General features: G+C 40.5%; 1 protein-coding gene across 3 annotated transcripts in view; it reads left to right on the top strand.

Moving 5' to 3' along the window:
- itih4.S (inter-alpha-trypsin inhibitor heavy chain family member 4 S homeolog) overlaps positions 1–12,790 on the top strand; it is a 50,456-nt gene extending 37,666 nt beyond the window's left edge. For all 3 annotated transcript variants that reach the window (XM_041561699.1, XM_041561698.1, XM_041561697.1), the window contains 5 exons: positions 3,765–3,878; positions 6,088–6,253; positions 9,831–9,967; positions 11,237–11,315; positions 12,487–12,790. In XM_041561699.1, the coding sequence (XP_041417633.1) occupies positions 3,765–3,878; positions 6,088–6,253; positions 9,831–9,967; positions 11,237–11,315; positions 12,487–12,637 (647 nt within the window). In that variant the 3' untranslated portion in view covers positions 12,638–12,790. The remainder of the gene's footprint in view (positions 1–3,764; positions 3,879–6,087; positions 6,254–9,830; positions 9,968–11,236; positions 11,316–12,486) is intronic.
- Positions 12,791–18,153: the final 5,363 nt, after the last annotated feature.

Below are 18,153 nucleotides of genomic sequence, written 5' to 3'. Positions count from 1 at the left end.
GCAGCTCCCCGACCACTTTCTCTCTCCGCCTCGTGGCTTGTCTCTCTGCCAGGCCTTCCTGCTTCCTCTCTTGGCTGGCCACTCCCAGGCTGTTGTGTAACTTCCTGCAGCACTGAGATCACGGTGCAGCTGGTTGCTAGGTAACGGCTTACAGCACTGTAAGGCTCTGTGCCTGTTCCATTACAGGGAACTGCTGCAGAAGTGCAGGGATTCTGTACTACCTCCCAACATTTACACTTACTCTCATATGTCCATGGGGCAGGCCAATATCTTTACTCATAATACTGGGATTGTGTATGAAACCCCGTGTACCAGTCCTCTTGCTCTGAATCCCTAAGTTGTGTGTCTTTATGATTAATGATGGGCAAATGTATTCGCCTGGGGCGAATTTGCAGTGAATTTGTGTGTTTCGCTGCCGGCGAATAAATTCGAGAATTTGCCCCAAAAAAAAATCGCTGGTGAAAATTCGCCAGCGTCAAAAAACTTTGACGCCAGTGAATTTTCACTAGCGAATTTTTTCGAAGCAACGGACGAAATCGACGCCGACGACAATGATTAAAGTAAACGTTTTGCAAATTTTTTTCACATATTCACCCATCACTATTTATGACACATGATAGGGGGCAGGATAGTAGACGCCTACATTCCACCCCAGCCCATAAAAGGGTGTGGACCCACCAGGATTCCACTACCAAAATACACTACCTAATGCAAGCAGCATTGTATTCATCGGAAAGACCAACATCTTTGCTGTCTCTTAGGTGCAAAGGCCTGTACCTATAGGTGCTAAGCAAAGGACAGGGTGCAAAGTATGAAACATTAATTACACATGATTATTTGCATTTAGCATCCTACTATGCATCCGTAAATCTATGAGCAGCAACATTCAAGTGTTGCTTGGGGCAAACCACTGAAAGTCCTTATTACCCGGTAATAGGTGTTGTAAATTACAAAAGGAAAAGTAGTAACCTTCGCTGTATGCTGGCAAATGTACAGAGTTTGTCAGGTATATTTGGAGAGCTAGAGTTAATTGCATGCTCTGAAAATTATTAGACTTTGCTAAAGCATTTGATACAGTGCCACACAGAAGGTTACTGGTTGTATTAAGGAATGTTGGCCTAGAACATAATATTTGTACCTGGATAGAGAACTGGCTAAAAGATAGACTACAAAGAATGGTGGTAGTACTGCAGGGGTCTGTACTAGGTCTCTTGCTTTATAACTTGTTTATTAATGACCTGGAGGTGGGCATTGAAAGTAATGTAATTGTGCAGAACTATAGGTTCCATGCAGGATGCTGCCACTTTGCAGAGTGATTTGACTAAATTGGAAAACTGGGCAGCAAACTGGAAAATGAGGTTCAACGTTGATAAATGCAAGAATATGCACTTTCGCAAAAATAATATAAATGCAAGTTATACACCTAGGGGGCAGATTTGTCAATGATCGAATTTCCGAGGTTTTTTTATGGCCAAAACTGTCAAATTCGACTAGGGAGTTATCCAAATTCGATTTGAGTTTTTAAAAAATTAGAATTCGATTTTTTAGATTTATCATACTCTGGCCCTTTAAGAACTCTAATTCGACTATTCGCCATCTGAAACCTGCCGGATTGCTGTATTAGTCAAAGGGTCAGGTCAATTTGGTGATGTTTGCAGCCTTCCTGACATTCAAGTTTTTTTTGAAGAAAAAACTCAAATCGAGTTTTCGAGCCGATTTTTTTATAAAACTCCCATGAATCAAAAATGTGACCCTTGATAAAGGATCTAGGGGTTTTTGTGTGTGTAACAAGTTGTCTAATTCTGGGCAGTGTTATTTTGTGGCTACTAAAGCAAATAAAGTTCTGTCTTGCATAAAAAAGGGCATTAACTCAAGGGATGAAAACATAATTTTGCCTCATGATGGGTCCCTGGTAAGGCCTCACTTGGAGTATGCAGTGCAGTTTTGGACTCCAGTCCTTAAGAGGGATATACATGAGCTGGAGAGAGTGCAGAGACTAAGTGCAACTAAACTGGTTAGAGGGATGGAGGACTTAAATTATAAGGGGAGACTGTCAAGGTTGGGGTTGTTTTCTCTGGAAAAAGACATGATTGCACTTGACAAGTATATTGGAGGACATTATAGAGAAACAGCAGGGGACCTTTTTACTCATAAAGAGAATCACCACACCCAAGGCCACCCCTTCAGACTAGAGGAAAAGAACTTTCATTTGAAGCAACGTAGGTGCTTCACAGTGAGGTTGTGGAATGCATTGCCGGATGGTTTTGTGATGGCCGATTCTGTTAATGCCTTTAAGAATGACTTGAATGATTTCTTGGACAGACAAAATATCCAAGGCTATTGTGATACTAAACTCTATAGTTAGTGGATGCTGGGTTTCATTTGGAGGAGTTGAACTTGATGGACTTGATGGTCTTTTTTCAACCTGATCTAACTATGTATGTACAGTAATTATGTATGTAACTTTAACTGTGAAAACACATGGAGCTACTAGTAGTAGCTACTTGTGGCTACAAACTGCCTAAAATATACCATGCCATAGACAATACTGAGAATTGCCTAGTGAACTAGGTGTAGGCAGGAGGTAGAGCGGCGTCAGGCATGTACCTCTTCTAACACCTTCCCCTAGTTCGGACCAGTGTTGCACGTTCCTCTGTGCTTGCGCATTCGCTTGTGCTTTTCCGCGCATGCACACTCGTGCTTACTCGGCGGGGGGCAAGGTAGTCAGCCGGGTTGCCTAGGGCATCCGATTGACTTGGCCAGACATTGGTTAAAACACACGTAGGTGCTGATTTATCAAGGTTGCATAAAAATACTAATTTGAATTATATTTTCAAAAACTCAAATCTATGGGGGACTATAGGGAAATAGCCCAGCTGGTCTGAAACCTAATATGGAAACATGAACATTATGGAGTATTATGTATTCAGTGTTGGAATCAGAGCCCACCAGTGAACCTCACCTCAGGGCCCCACCAAACAAATAAATACATCCACTGTTGCCCACCCCCAGCTGCCAGTGCTCATGTATACAGATGATCAGGACTGAGGCAAAAGTGAAGCTTGGGGACTTTAAAAATGCACTGCACATAGCGCAGTAAAAAAAATGCTATTCTATTTCCTTTGGCCATAATTACTGAGCTATGTTGGAATGTTCACTACAGAGATTATACTGAGCTATGTCGGAATGTTCACTACCGAGAAACCCCAGACATGCTAGTCAGTTCACTGCAGTAATTGGATAATGAGCATATTAACTCCAGACATGCCAGTAAGACAACAGCAGACAATAGATCGTTTGCACAAATATAGCAGAAGGATTGCTACAGACAATTAAAGCATTGCTGCATCCATACTTGTACAAGCATAATACCACAAACCTTCTTCTTTACCAATGCTCCCACACAACTTGCCTTACTCTGCCTCCCTAACTAAAACTCCAGCAAAAAGATAATCAAATGTTATTTCTGCACAACAGCACCCAAGCAATGTCCATTTAGATGGAATGTTTTTCTGCAATTACCAATTTCAGTTACCTATTTGAAAGGTTGTTTTCCTTTGACAACAATGGAAAAAATTAATAGTTCTCAGCTTACTGTATCATTTTCAGGCCCCGTGACAAGGGCTACTTTTGTTTCCATAGCACTTTATAATCAAACCATGAAATGCCTTTACTGCTGAAGAATAAATGGGGTAACAATGACCTGTTGTATTCTATGCTGGGTAGGGGCTAATGCACTCATGCTGTATTTTATTGGCTTTCAGCATCTCCCATTGTCGATCCACAAATTACCATGATATATTCTTCTTGGAACATGTGTCTTGAAATTTCTGATGCACAAAATGATATTTTGAATTTGCTACATGATGAAAAAGCAGGTAGGAACTTTTATATTCATAGTGAGGGGCCCCCTTGCTAACAATCGGATTGCAATTTTTGTAAGTGTAAAATGTATTAAGTGAATAAGTGTATTAAGTATTAAGTGAATAAACCACGAAAACCTTTAAAGGGGAAGTAAAGTCTAAAATAGAATAAGGCTAGAAATGCTGTATTTTGTATACTACACATAAACATGAACTAACTGCACCACAAGCCTAATCAAACAAATAATTTATACTTTCAAAGTTGGCCACAGGGGGTCACCATCTTGTAACTTTGTTAAATATCTTTGCAAGACTAAGACTGTGCACATGCTCAGTGTGGTCTGGGTTGCTTAGGTATCATCATAAATTATCAAAACAGCAAAAGTCAAATAATATCTGCCAGAAGCCGATACAACAAGACTGATTAATAATCAGGATATGCAGACTGCACTGGGTCCTGTGTTGTCATGTAATCTAATGTGGGTTTTATAGTTCTTTTTCCAACTCTGCAGAACCAGTGGCTGCAGCAAAATAATCCTCCAAATAGAATTCCACTTTATCTGTTAAATCTGGCTACATGATCTTTGTCCCTGCAGCTGGAGTTGGAACAGTAAAGGGAATGTAAAGGCAAAAATAAAATCCAATATAAATATCTACACAGTGACCGACTGCTCTACAGGGAAACAAACAAAGCTGCTTGAGTTCTGCATGGCTGGGAAGTAAGGCAGGTGCTCCCCCTGCTGTTCATAAGTATGATTGTTTCCCTGCAGAGCAGTTAGGGACCGTCTGACAATTCCTATCCACTGCAGTAAATGATGGGAGAATTTCACTGCATACAGTCAGGTTATAAAAACGGTACACATAATGGAAATAGGTTTTTTTTCCATTAAAGTAAAAATGGGATTTTATTTTTTTGCCTTTACATGCCCTTTAATACCAAACTTCGCTAAGTAAATGTTGTCAAGTCAGTGGGAGCTTCGCTGATCCTATTGGACCATTTGTAATCCAATCAGTATTGTTGAGGCTTTTGGGTGGTTTTTTCACAAGAGTTGGCCAATAAACTTTAACTTTTAAAGGTTTTAAGGTGGCCATACACTATAAGATCCGCTTGTTTGGCAACATTGCCAAATGAGCGTATCTTTTCACCGATATGCCACTAATGGCAGGGCTATATCTGGGGTAATCTGAACGTTCGGCCCTATGGCCGAACGATCGGATTACGACGAGCGCAATGGCCTCCGACGGGTCAGTTGGGAGAAAAATCAATCCTTCAAGATCTATATCATGTCCAGATATTGATCGGAATGATCTGTCGGAAGCCTCCATACACGGGCAGATTAGTTGTCAAATTGGTCTAAACGACCGATATTGGCAGCATTATCTGCCCGTGTATGGCCACCTTTAGATTTATTTGTATTTTTTTGTGCATTGTTCAGCATTTTATTAGTTTGCACTTTTTAGATTTGGATCTTTTAATAAATTCAATGACAATCATGGGTTTAGAGTTTGTGAGTTCAAAAACCTCTAAAATCACTAAAATTTCAACCTTTAATAAAAATTTTTGTTAAAAAGCATGTTTACAAGGATCCAGGAATTCAGCTTCTAATCTAGACCAACATACTGCAGCTAAATTGGCTAAACTGGTGTAATTTCCTCTTTCAAGCTCTATGTTAGATGGCCACTTACCTTTTTTGATATTTTTGAAATGTAATATATTTTACTTTTCAAGATATTAGCCGCACCATCTACTGGTCAGTTCTTCTGACTTGGCTGACAGTTGGTGAGAAAATGTCAGTAGAAGAAGAGGAGCTTTCTTATGGTGTTCTGCTTAGAAAAAAAGTAGAAAAACATCTCTACTATACTTTCTTCTGTACTATTTCCATTCTTTTTTATATATCCTTCTGACTGTTAGGCCCTCTAGACGGATCACCCAGTGGCACATCATTTCAGTTTCATTATATTAGCAGTTTAAAATTACTAATGTATTGAAGACTAGAAAAAAATAATATAGATTGCAAAAGTGCTCAGATGAGCATTCAGAGAAATTATGCATTCAATAATTTAAGATTTTTCATTTCATTTAACTGGTCTGCAGTATAGACTTCTAATGACACCCAAAGCTGTGTGATGATTCCTCAAATAACATTTCCAAAGTGTATTTAAATAAATATGTTTCTAATAACCAAATAAAGTGATTTTCTTTTCTGTGTCTAACTGTTCAAAGGTATTATCCTCAATGGTGTAATGACAAAAGAGAATAGGTTTAACAGATTTGGTATTATAAATAAGAAGAGTAACTTAACAGTGGATGTTTCAGTGGAAAACATTACAGTAACTCATGATGAAGATGTAAAAACATATCTGTGGACTTCTTCTTTTCAAGAGGATGGGTAACTATATTATTATATTCCATGTTTTGGTGGGATTAAGGCAGAGAGGTAATTTTTCAGCCCAAAATTTGGAAACAATGGTGGATCTCCATTTTAATTACCAGAGCTTACAAATAAAATATATTAGGTTTTTGTAAAATAAATTGTAATTCTTTTAATGTTAATTTCTGGTGGCATGCCGTATGCAGTACAGCAATGCATTTTTGGTAGCTGTCCCTTAGATCAGCTGTATTAAAGGGACATTATAAAATGAATAACTCTAAGCACAGTGACAATTTTCTATAGCTTTCGATACAAGAGGCTGATTTATCAATGTTCTGATTCAAATTTTTAGATCTTTAAAACCCCACTGAAAATGATGAGTAGAATACAAAGTTGATGCATTCAAGCTCTTTTTTTCTTTATGTTTTTATTCAACCAAGTCTTATACATACATAGTAACATAGTAACATAGTAACATAGTAACATAGTAAGTAAGGTTGAAAAAAGACACGTCCATCGAGTTCAACCTTTTTTTATTTTTTTATTATTAACTACCTATCTGCCAGTTGATCCAGAGGAAGGCAAAAAACCCATCTGAAGCCTCTCCAATTTGCCTTAGAGGGGGAAAAATTCTTTCCTGACTCCAAAACGGCAATCGGACTAGACCCTGGATCAACTTGGACTATGAGCTATTACCCGTAACCCTGTATTCCCTTACTTGCTAAAAAGCCATCCAACCCCTTCTTAAAGCTATCTAATGTATCAAGCCTGTACCACTGATTCAGGGAGAGAATTCCACATCTTCACAACTCTCACTGTAAAAAACCCCTTCCGAATATTTAGGCGGAACCTCTTTTCTTCTAATTGGAATGGGTGACCTTGTGTCAGCTGGAAAGACCTACTGGTAAATAAAGCATTAGAGAGATTATTATATGATCCCCTTATATATTTATACAAAGTCATCATATCACCCCTTAAGCGCCTCTTCTCCAGCGTGAACATCCCCAACTTGGCCAGTCTTTCCTCATAGCTAAGATTTTCCATACCTTTTACCAGTTTAGTTGCCCTTCTCTGTACCCTCTCTAATTCAGTAATATCCTGTTTGAGTGATGGAGACCAAAACTGTACGGCATATTCTAGATGGGGCCTTACAAGTGCTCAATACAGTGGAAGAATGACGCCCTCCTCCCAGTAGTTTAAAAAATAAGGACACATTTGAGTTTGGTAAGTTTTATTTGAATTAAAAAAAAAACTCTACAATTTACAACTTAAAGAGATACTGTCATGGAAAAAAAATGTTTTTTTCAAAACGCTTTAGTTAGTAGTGCTGCTCCAGCAGAATTCTGCACTGCAATCCGTTTCTGAAAAGCGCAAACAGATTATTTTATATTTCATTTTGAAATCTGACATGGGGTTTAGACATACTGTATTGTCAGTTTCCGAGCTGCCCCGATTCATGTGACTTGTGCTCTGATAAACTTCAGCCACTCTTTGCTGCTGTACTGCAAGTTGGAGTGATACCAACCCCTCCCTTCCCCCCCCCCAGCAGCCTAATAACAGAGCAATGGAAAGGTAACCAGATAGCAGCTCCCTAACACAAGATAACACCTGCCTGGTAGATCTTAAAACAGCACAGTAAAATCCAGGTCCCACTGCAACACATTTATTTACATTGAGTAGGAGAAACAGCCTGCCAGAAGGCAGTTCCATCCTAAAGTGCTGGCCATTTCTGAAAGCACATGACCAGGCAAAATGACCAAAGATGGCTGCCTACACACCAATATCACAACTAAAAAAAATTCCCTTGCTTGTTCACAAATGACATTTTATATTGTAGAGTGAAGTATTTGCAATGTAATTTAGAAATAGAAATAAAAACTACAACATAAAAATCCTGACAGAATCCATTTAATATAATAAATAAGCCTCCCTGAATTGCCATAAATAAACAGTTGATCAACCTTATCTCACAACTATTTGTTGTGTGCAAAAGGAATAATGTATAACACACAATTTTGTACTTATTCTGACCTACCCACTATGTGCACGCAATTTTTTAAAAGATGGTGTGATGTGTGATTTTTGTGCACACAGCCAGAAAAAAAGAAATTAGAGCAAACATTAGCTGTGGTCAGTTAGTGGGGGCTCAATTCAAGCAAACAACCCAGTCAACTCATAACATATATCCTCCCATCAAAAACTAAATAAATTAGATATTAAGCTATTAAAACTAACCACTTGAAGCATATTTGTAAAGGTGGGAAAAAACTTTTAAGCAGACATTTTTACATTTAAGTGGTCATTTATTATGTGCATTTATATGCGTTTAGCCTTTTCATTAGCATATCAAAGCACCATTTTTCACAAATGATGAACTTTTACATTAGATGGGAGGCTATGATACAATTTTCCGTGTTAAATTGGATAAGTGGGTTATCTGGGTTTAGTTATTCTGTGTCAAACACACAAACCAACGTGGATTCATCTAGATAGCTTTAAGAAAGATTTGATGACTTTTTAGCAAGTGAGGGAATACAGGGTTATGGAAGATAGCTCATAGTACAAGTTGATCCAGGGACTGGTCTGATTGTCATCTTGGGGGCAAATTCACTAAAGGGCGAATTTTCGCCACTGAAGGCTCGGCCACACTTTGCACCACAATTCGTTACCACCATGCTATTTCACTCAAATGCGAAGTTGTGTCTCAGCAGCTGAACGCTGGCGAATTTTCGCTAGCGTTAATTCGTCAGTGAGAGCTAGCGTCCATTTCTGACTAGCGAAACTTCATTAGTAAACTTAAACGCTTAGGTCAATTTGAATGGGGTGGGTACATATAGTGGGACGTTGAATGGAAGTCTTTATTAGCGATGTAGGTGCAAATGCTTGAAGTTGGCATTATTACAAATGTCTCTAATTCCCTAGACATGAGTCCACCCTAAAACAAATGTGTCATGCCCCTCAAATGGTTGGAAAACCACAAAAATCTTTAATAGTTAGGACTTTTGAAGGCCATCCCGCATTAAAATATGAAAAGAAGCGTTTTTTAGAACTTTTATGGCTGACATAAGATTAAGGAGGATGTAAATTCATCTTATCAGTTCGCCAGGTCTAAGGTGATGAAGTTAACTCTGGCGAAAGAGGTAACATTCTGCAAAATTTGCATCTTAGCGAATTTGTGGCTTAACGTTCGTTCACCTGAGCGAAAATTCACTTGGCGAAAGGGTGTAAAACTGTGCCTGTTAGAAAACTGCCGATGTCCCTGCGCATTGGATTTCTTGCAAATTTTTGCTAGCCGACAGCCGCTTCGCCCTTTAGTAAATTTGCCCCTTTGGAGTCAGAAAGGAATATTTTCCCTTTTGAGGCAAATTGGAAAAGCTTCAAATGGGTCTTTTTGCCTTCCTCTGGATCAACTAGCAGATAGGCAGGTTATATATAGACTTAAGGTTTAACTTGATGGACGTGTGTCTTTTTTCAACCCAACCAGTTGCTTTAGACTTACCCCTCTAAGATCTTAGGACCTAGATGAATGAAAACCTTCATAGACAAATTAAACTAGATGACATATTTGACATGCTTTGTATTAAATTTTTTCTAGGTTTGTGAATTTAAATGGGGAGATATTAACTGTAACACTGGACAGAAATGCTTTGATTGTGATTTCACATAAGACGCAGTATCTCACATTTGTGGCACAAAACAACTTGGTTTTAAATGAGATAAGTGGACAAATCGGTATGTATCAAATAATCTTACCTTTCATATAAAAACCTATAGAGAGGGAAAGGCCCACTGCTACATTACTGCATTCAGGGATCCCTAGTTGGATTCTCGTATCAGGACCTTATGCAAGTCACATAATACTCAAATTTAAACAAATTGGAATGTTTTTACCCTTATGTTATACATGTGGGTTTTCTTTTTAAGAACAAAAAAAAAACAAGCACAAAATAAAGAGCAAAAATATTAAAAACATGCGCTATACTTTTGTTTTCATTGTATTTTATGACAATACCATGTAATTCTTTCTTAAATTGTAGACTTTTGGGCAGATATTATGGGGCCGATTCACTAAGGGTTGAATATCGAGGGTTAATTAACCCTCGATATTCGACTAGGAATTAAAATCCTTCGACTTCGAATATCGAAGTCGAAGGATTTAGCGCAGATAGTACGATCGAACGATCAAAGGATAATTCCTTCGATCAAACGATAAAATCCTTCGAATCGAACGATTCAAAGGATTTAAATCCAACGATCGAAGGATTATTCTTCGATCAAAAAAAGTTAGCCAAGCCTATGGGGACCTTCCCCATAGGCCAACATTGACTTCGGTAGCTTTTAGATGGCGAACTAGGGGGTCGAAGTTTTTTTTAAAGAGACAGTACTTCGACTATCGAATGGTCGAATAGTAGAACGATTATTACTACGAATCCTTCGATAGTTGTAGTCGAAGGTCGAAGTAGCCCATTCGATGGTCGAAGTAGTCCAAAAAAACCTTCGAAATTCGAAGTTTTTTACCTTCGAATCCTTACTCCAAGTTAGTGAATCGGCCTAAATGTCCCTTAATATTGCATATGCTATTAAATGTCATTTGTTATTATATGTAAGAATAAAGACGGTGTGATTAAAGAATTGAGCCAAACTGAAAAGACTTCCAGGAAAATGTTGCCTCTTGCCCACTGAAGAAGAGGGGACAATCTCCCAACAGATTCACACTGCACAGAAGTCTGCAGCAATGAAATTTATACAGGAAATAATGTAAAATTTAGTCATATTAAAAGTCACTGCTGGTTTCCGGATTTTATAGATATTGTAGAACTCTGAGGACACTTCCTATATCCTTACATTTTACAGAATTGAGCCTTTCTTTATATTCATTTTTTACAATACTCAAATTTCAATAGTTCATTTTTCTCATGTGTAAGTTTTAATTTAAATTAATTTTGAAAACATTATAGAATTTATACTGAAATTCAAGAATTTGTTTTTTTTTCACTGCAGGACCATTGTTCGGTGATGTTAAGCTTCATGAGGGCACAAGAGAAATTGCGGTACAGGGAAAACACTTTGTGGGTAATAGGTAAGAGATACAATTTTTGCACCAAACAAGATAATAGTGTTAGACACAAGACATTTACAGAATGTAATGATAGATTCTGTGTGGGACTTTCACTAAGATTCGTAGTTGTGCTGGCGTCCACTTTGCCGCGCTTCGCCAGGAGTATTTTCACTAGTGCTCCGCAAATTCACTAAAATCCGAAGTTGCACTCAGGGGTAGCGTAAGGTTGCGAAGTTGCACTAGCGTTAATTCGCCAAGCGAAGCGAAGCTAGCGATGGTTAATTTGCATAAGGCGCCAAATTCAATTTCCAATGGAAGTATTCGTAGCAGAACTACACAAGCCTGGGAAACCTTCAAAACAGCAAATAAATTTTTTATTTTGCCCTACACATGTGCCCACTGTGTAGTTAAGTTGCCATGAGTTAGGAAATGTAGGGGGGAAGGAGGGGAGCCCCAAAAAAAATTTTGATCGTTTTCAGCCTATCACCCATAATAAAGAAAAAACGTCAGCGTATTTTGGGACTTTTTTTGAAGCAATCCCTATCTACTCTATTGCGCTTCGCCTGGTCTGAGGTGGCAAAGGAAGTCTAGCGTAAAAGGTAGCGCTCAGAACAATGCGCGCGTTAGTGAATTTGCGTAGTTACATCCGTTGCGCAAATTCACCAGTCGTAAGGGTGTGAAGTAACACTCGCAAAGTTACGCCAGCGTCCGTTAGTGAATCAGCGAAGTTACGAAAATGCCCAACGCTGGCGAATTCACGCTAGCGTTAGGCGCTTCGGCGCTTAGTGAATTTGCCCCTCTGTGTTCAGTTGTACAGTATATGAAGGTATCAGACTCAAAAAAACATGCACATCATTGGGGTGGCAAACATGTAGTTTTCAGACATTTTCAAATCAAGCCAATTTGGAGTAATTTTTTTATGTGTAATTATTTTGGTTAGGGCTCCCCCATGCTCATAACAAAGTTACAGATTTAGCAGAATATTCACCATAATTTAGTTCTAGGGTTACCCAAAGCAGCAAATAAGGACTCCAAATTGCATCAATAGATAAAATCACTGTAAGACTTGCTCATTTATTGGCAATATAATATCTTGAGTACAAAACAAAATATTAGGAAAAAAACAGTAAAGAATGTATGATAATAAAGTTCACTTTCTAGAATTTAACTTTTTTTTGCTGGTTTGTTTCAGTGAAATGTTTTGCAGCGTGGTATCAAGTGGGGATTTTTGTGGATCATGTTGGAAAGTCAGTTTTAAATCCAATCAATTAACCAACGGGACCAGCGTCAGCATTTTGAATATTTTCGATAGTCCTCATGAAAAACCTCTTGAGACAAACTGACCAACTTAAGCAATTGTAATTTTTCCACATTTGTACTATATTTACCTTTCAATGGAAAAATCTTATTTCCAATCTGAAAACTATGGTATCAGAAGTGCATCTTGAAGTGTTACATTCTTACTGTATTTTCCTTTATTAAAATAATTATCATTAGCATTTGTTTGATTTTATTCTGCATATAACTCTAGGTATAAATATCAGGGCTCAAAGTTCTGTTAGACAGTTCTTGGAAGACATGTCTGTGTAGCGTAGCATTGTACAAGTGTGGTGTTCTTCTGGTCAAATAATTTTACTGCAATAAATGCAGAGCTGCAGCACTCAAAGAAGACAAAATCTAGTTGCTCTGAACTGGGTTGTGAGCAGTAACGTAACTAGAGGGGGACGGGCACTGGCACGGGACGTGCAGCCGGGACCCCCGCCCCCTCCTTACGCCCAGAAACCCTGAAGAAGTCAGTAGCGCGCGAGCTACCAGGGGGCCCTGAGGGGGTGCGGGCCCTGGCCCAATCGCACCCCATGCTCCCCCGGTAGTTGTAGTTACGCCACTGTGGATTCCTGTACTTTAAAGAGGGACTTGCTGGCATTGCGCGGAGGAACTGTGCGCCTTCTACATAGATGTGTTGAATGAGGACAGCCATATCATTATTAAAGGGATACTGTCATGGGAAAAAATTTTTTTTCAAAATGAATCGGTTAATAGTGCTGCTCCAGCAGAATTTTGCACTGAAATCCATTTCTCAAAAGAGCAAACAGATTTTTTTATATTCAATTTTGAAATCTGACATGGGGCTAGATATATTGTCAATTTCCCAGCTGCCCCAAATCATGTGACTTGTGCTCTGATAAACTTCAATCACTCTTTACTGCTGTACTGCAAGTTGGAGTGATATCACACCCTCCCTCCCCCCCCAGCAGCCAAACAAAAGAACAATGGGAAGGTAACCAGATAACAGCTCCCTAACACAAGATAACAGCTGCCTGGTAGATCTAAGAACAGCACTCAATAGTAAAAACCCATGTCCCACTAAGACACATTCAGTTACATTGAGAAGGAAAAACAGCAATCTGCCAGAAAGAATTTCTCTCCTAAAGTGCAGGCACAAGTCACATAACTGATGAGTTTTCCGATGACAGGACAGGCACGGCTTCAGCTTCGAAACACTGGTTCAACCAATCAGGGCCAGGTAGGTTGTGCCGGCTCAAAGCCCGAGAAGTGAACAGCCAATCCGGGGAGCGCTAGTGAGTGAGGGGAAGCGCTGACTGATCTTGCTTAGTGCTGGGCCACAGAGAGAAAGGTGTACGGACAGACCCACAGAGTGACAGAGGTCTATCAATAAATAGACAGACAGAGAGACACCGAGGTCCATGGATAGACAGACACACATAGAAATAGTTGTAGATGTTTAATAGACAGACACACAGATACAGGTCTCTAGACAGACAGACAGACAGACAGACAGAGGTGCATGGATAGAAAGACAGACCCACAGATAGAGGTATACGGATAGCAGGGCCGGACTGGGAGTAAAAAGCAGCCCGGGCAAAAAAAAATCAAAGCAGCCCACATGTAAACACACAATGCTCTTGTACTCAGACACACTTATATATTGGGTTTAAGGGCTAGTCCACACGGGGAGATAGCCCTGCGTTTGCGGTCGCGGCGACAAAGCGCCGCGCCAGTCGCCGCGACCGGCGCAGGCGACAGTTTTGTATGGGCGCCTATGTAAAAACGCCTGTGCTAACCACACGAGACGATGCGCTTTTCAACAGTCGCCTGAAAAAGCCTGGCGAGGCATTTTCAGGCGACTGTTGAAAAGCGCATCGCCTCGTGTGGTTAGCACAGGCGTTTTTACATAGGCGCCCATACAAAACTGTCGCCTGCGCCGGTCGCGGCGACTGGCGCGGCGCTTTGTCGCCGCGACCGCAAACGCAAGGCTATCTCCCCGTGTGGAATAGCCCTAAAACGTATATATTGGTGTCCACTTCGAGAGTCTGTTTACCCTCCATGTATGCAAAAAAATGATCCTCAACATAATTGTGATATACTGGCATAGATGCTATAATTCATCAGTGCAGTTGCCTATATAAATCAATCAATGGCTTGAAAATTAAAGCAAAGGTCCAAATTGCTGTTATGGGGAACCACTCTGGTGCAATTTAGCATCTGTTAGTAAATCATTCCCAGTGTATTTGAAGTTTTTTTTAAAGAACTACCCTCAAACCTTCCTGTTGTATGGTAAATAGTGCAAGAGAATACCTATGCTGACATGGTTTTCTGGTATCTCTCTGTACAGACTATGAGCAAACTTAGGGACTGTTCCTGCTTAATTGTGCTTAGTACAGGGGAATACCTATGCTGCCATAGTTTTATGGAATCTCTCTGTACAGGCTATGAGCAAACTTAGGGACTGTTCCTGCTTAATTGTGCTTAGTACAGGGGAATACCTATGCTGCCATAGTTTTATGGGATCTCTCTGTACAGACTATGAGCAAACTTAGGGACTGTTCCTGCTGAATTGTGCTTAGTACAGGGGAATACCTATGCTGCCATAGTTTTATGGGATCTCTCTGTACAGACTATGAGCAAACTTAGGGACTGTTCCTGCTGAATTGTGCTTAGTACAGGGAATACCTATGCTGCCATAGTTTGTGTATAAATTTAAATGTATGTATAAATACCCCATCAGGGGTGACATCTGTCAGATGAGTGGCAATTCCATGTATAAATACCAACAAAAATCATAACAGAAAAATGGCACAACTGCAATTTTTGCTAGCAAGGAAAGGGTTAAAATTCACAAGGCCGTGTAATAAACATGATTTGTAGCCTTAATTGGCCAGCATTCTTTCTGCACTAATAGTCTGGGGGGGGGGGGAGAGGATGAATCTGCAGCACCATGATTTCTCCTCTCATGAACCCACTATTACTATTATTCTATGCAGGGGATTTCCAGACGTGCTGCAAAATCACTTTGTCAGGCTGCCAGCAGACAGAAACTGTGGGTACCAGCCCGGCAATGCAACAAGTGCCAGTCCCGGTCTAACAACATACCTCGTCATTTACTGCAGTGTGGGCCTGGCCGGCACTTTTTGTAACTCGATCTGACTGCTGCTGCACAGTCTCTATGTCTAAACGGACTAACCCAGGCTTCTCTCACAGCATTTCCAGCCGGAACGGATTGGAGCAGGGGAGTAAAGAAGCACCCGGTGACGAACGATCCTTTTCCCATCCCACCTCTCCGCCGCTCACTCGCTCAACCGCATCTTAATCTGCTGCTACAGTCAGCCTACGGCCAGCACTGGTTAGCGCACGCAGGAGTGTGCGTGCATATTCTGCTGATGCTGTGCTAAAATGCTTGCGGCCCATTTGACCTGTAAATTGAGCGGCCCTTCGGGCAATTGCCCGAACAGGCAAATTGCCAGTCCGGGCCTGACGGATAGACAGACAGACAGACCCACAGAGAGACAGGGGTCTATCGATAAACAGACAGACACACAGAGGTCCATGGATAGACAGACACTAAAAGATAGTTGTAGATGTTTAATAGACAGACACACAGATAAACGTCTCTGGATAGATAGACAGACAGACCCACCGAGAGATAGGCAGAGATGTGAGTGCACAATGCAGCATTCCTTTGATTCCTTTTCAGAAGATCAATTTCCCCTTCCAGGAACGTCTAATATTTCCCATGAGTCCCTGCGGCACAGCAAGGGGGGGAGAGGCAGCAATGATAAATGGGGTATAAGGTACAAGACAGAAATAGAGATTCTCCCATAGACACAACCAACATTCAAAGCTCATTAACTGTTCTCTGGTTTCCCGGGGGGCATAGTGAGCCCCCAATTACATTTATTTGATTAGGCCTGCAATTAAATATTAATTAAGACTGCTCTTTCCTCCCCTGTTGCTGAACTACAACTCCCGGAACCTCACTGAGTGCAGTAAGATCATGGATGTGATAATAAAGCCAGATACCAGCTGACCTATTTTTGTTACAACAGCGCCACCTTCTACATTATAGGGGTACTGCAGCTCCACATAGCAGTGCTGCATCAGTGTTATACGGGACAAGCTGGGCAGGCTTACTTTCTGGCAGTCTCCCGTTACAGGTTCAGACTTTATTATTACATTATCTGCTGCTTGTTCATCCCATTTAGCAATCTGGCCAGACTCACTTTCCTTGTGATAGTGTCAACCCAAATGCCTGAAAACCACTCCTCGATTCAGCATCAAAGTGAGCCTGCCCAGTTTGAAGCTTAGGATTTCAGGCAACATTATGATTGGCTCTTACCAGGACTGTAACAATTATACATCTAGCCAATGTAATTAATTCACAACTTTTGATATAAATTAATTTTCAGCGCAATGAACAGAAAAGACCCAAAGGTCTCGACCAAGCAGGAGACTAGTGCATCATGAAAGCGAGTGATGATAGATAAAATCTCATATAAAGCAGGGGATCGTGCAAGATGTAACATCATGGGGGTACAAGTCGTGTGGGTGCAGGATGCGGCGCGATCTTCGGGCTCCGGCTGGCCCCGAGGTGGAGTGGACCCTGGTGCAACTGCACCCTTTACTCCCCCAGTAGTTACGCCACTGGGTAATTGGCATCAATGAAATGGAGCCCATGGCATCAATGAAATGGAGCCCATGTCTTCAGAACAGCTTAGGGCCCAAGGTTTACTTAATGCCCAAAGTGTGGCATTATGAACAAGGCCTGTTCGGAAGAGCGCTAGCATTACCTTCATTATTGTGAGGGTGACCTGTTTAACTTGGACTGACCCAAGAAGTCCAGCCTGATTGGGAGACACTTAATATGTCCATACAAGGGAAGAACCACTAATGTGATGAAGTTTGCCACCACTGCTGGACCAACTCAGGCTGATTCAATCCCACCCAGACCAACAATGGCATCACATGGTGGGTATGAGCAAAGCCTAAATACCATTTCCTTAGAGATAGTAAGCTCTGCAGCATTCGTCCCTCAGTTTGTGCAGCAGCAGCGCCAGTACGGAGGAGCCGTTCTTCTGGCCTCGTCATACAGCAGCACCGTGTCATAGTTACAACGCCTGGAAATCACTCCTTGTCCAGGTCGTTCATCAGAAATCTTCTAACCTGTCCAATCGACTTAATGACGGATTGCTGTGGTATGGAAAAATGTTGGGACAATCCACATACAGTCCAAAAATCTTATGAACCTTCGATTTGTAGGACGTCATCTTTGTGTCTATGGCCAGCTTTAAAGGAAAACTATACCCCCGAAACAATGTAGGTCTCTATAAATAGATATTGCATAAAACAGCTCATATGTAAAACCCTGCTTCATGTAAATAAATCATTTTCATAATAATATACTTTTCTAGTAGTATGTGCCACTGGGTAATCATAAATAGAAAATTGCCAAGTTAAAAAATAAGGGCCGCCCCCTGGCATCGTACGATTCACTGTGCACACAAACATTCCAAACAAAGCATACATGTTCCTGTTACAGTTAAAGCTGTAGTATTTCTGGTCA

The sequence above is a fragment of the Xenopus laevis genome, chromosome 4S (assembly GCF_017654675.1).
Source record: "Xenopus laevis strain J_2021 chromosome 4S, Xenopus_laevis_v10.1, whole genome shotgun sequence".
Classification (NCBI taxonomy): Eukaryota; Metazoa; Chordata; class Amphibia; order Anura; family Pipidae; genus Xenopus; species Xenopus laevis.
Note: the sequence above shows the minus strand (reverse complement) of the source record. Positions and strands in the feature narration are given on the sequence as shown.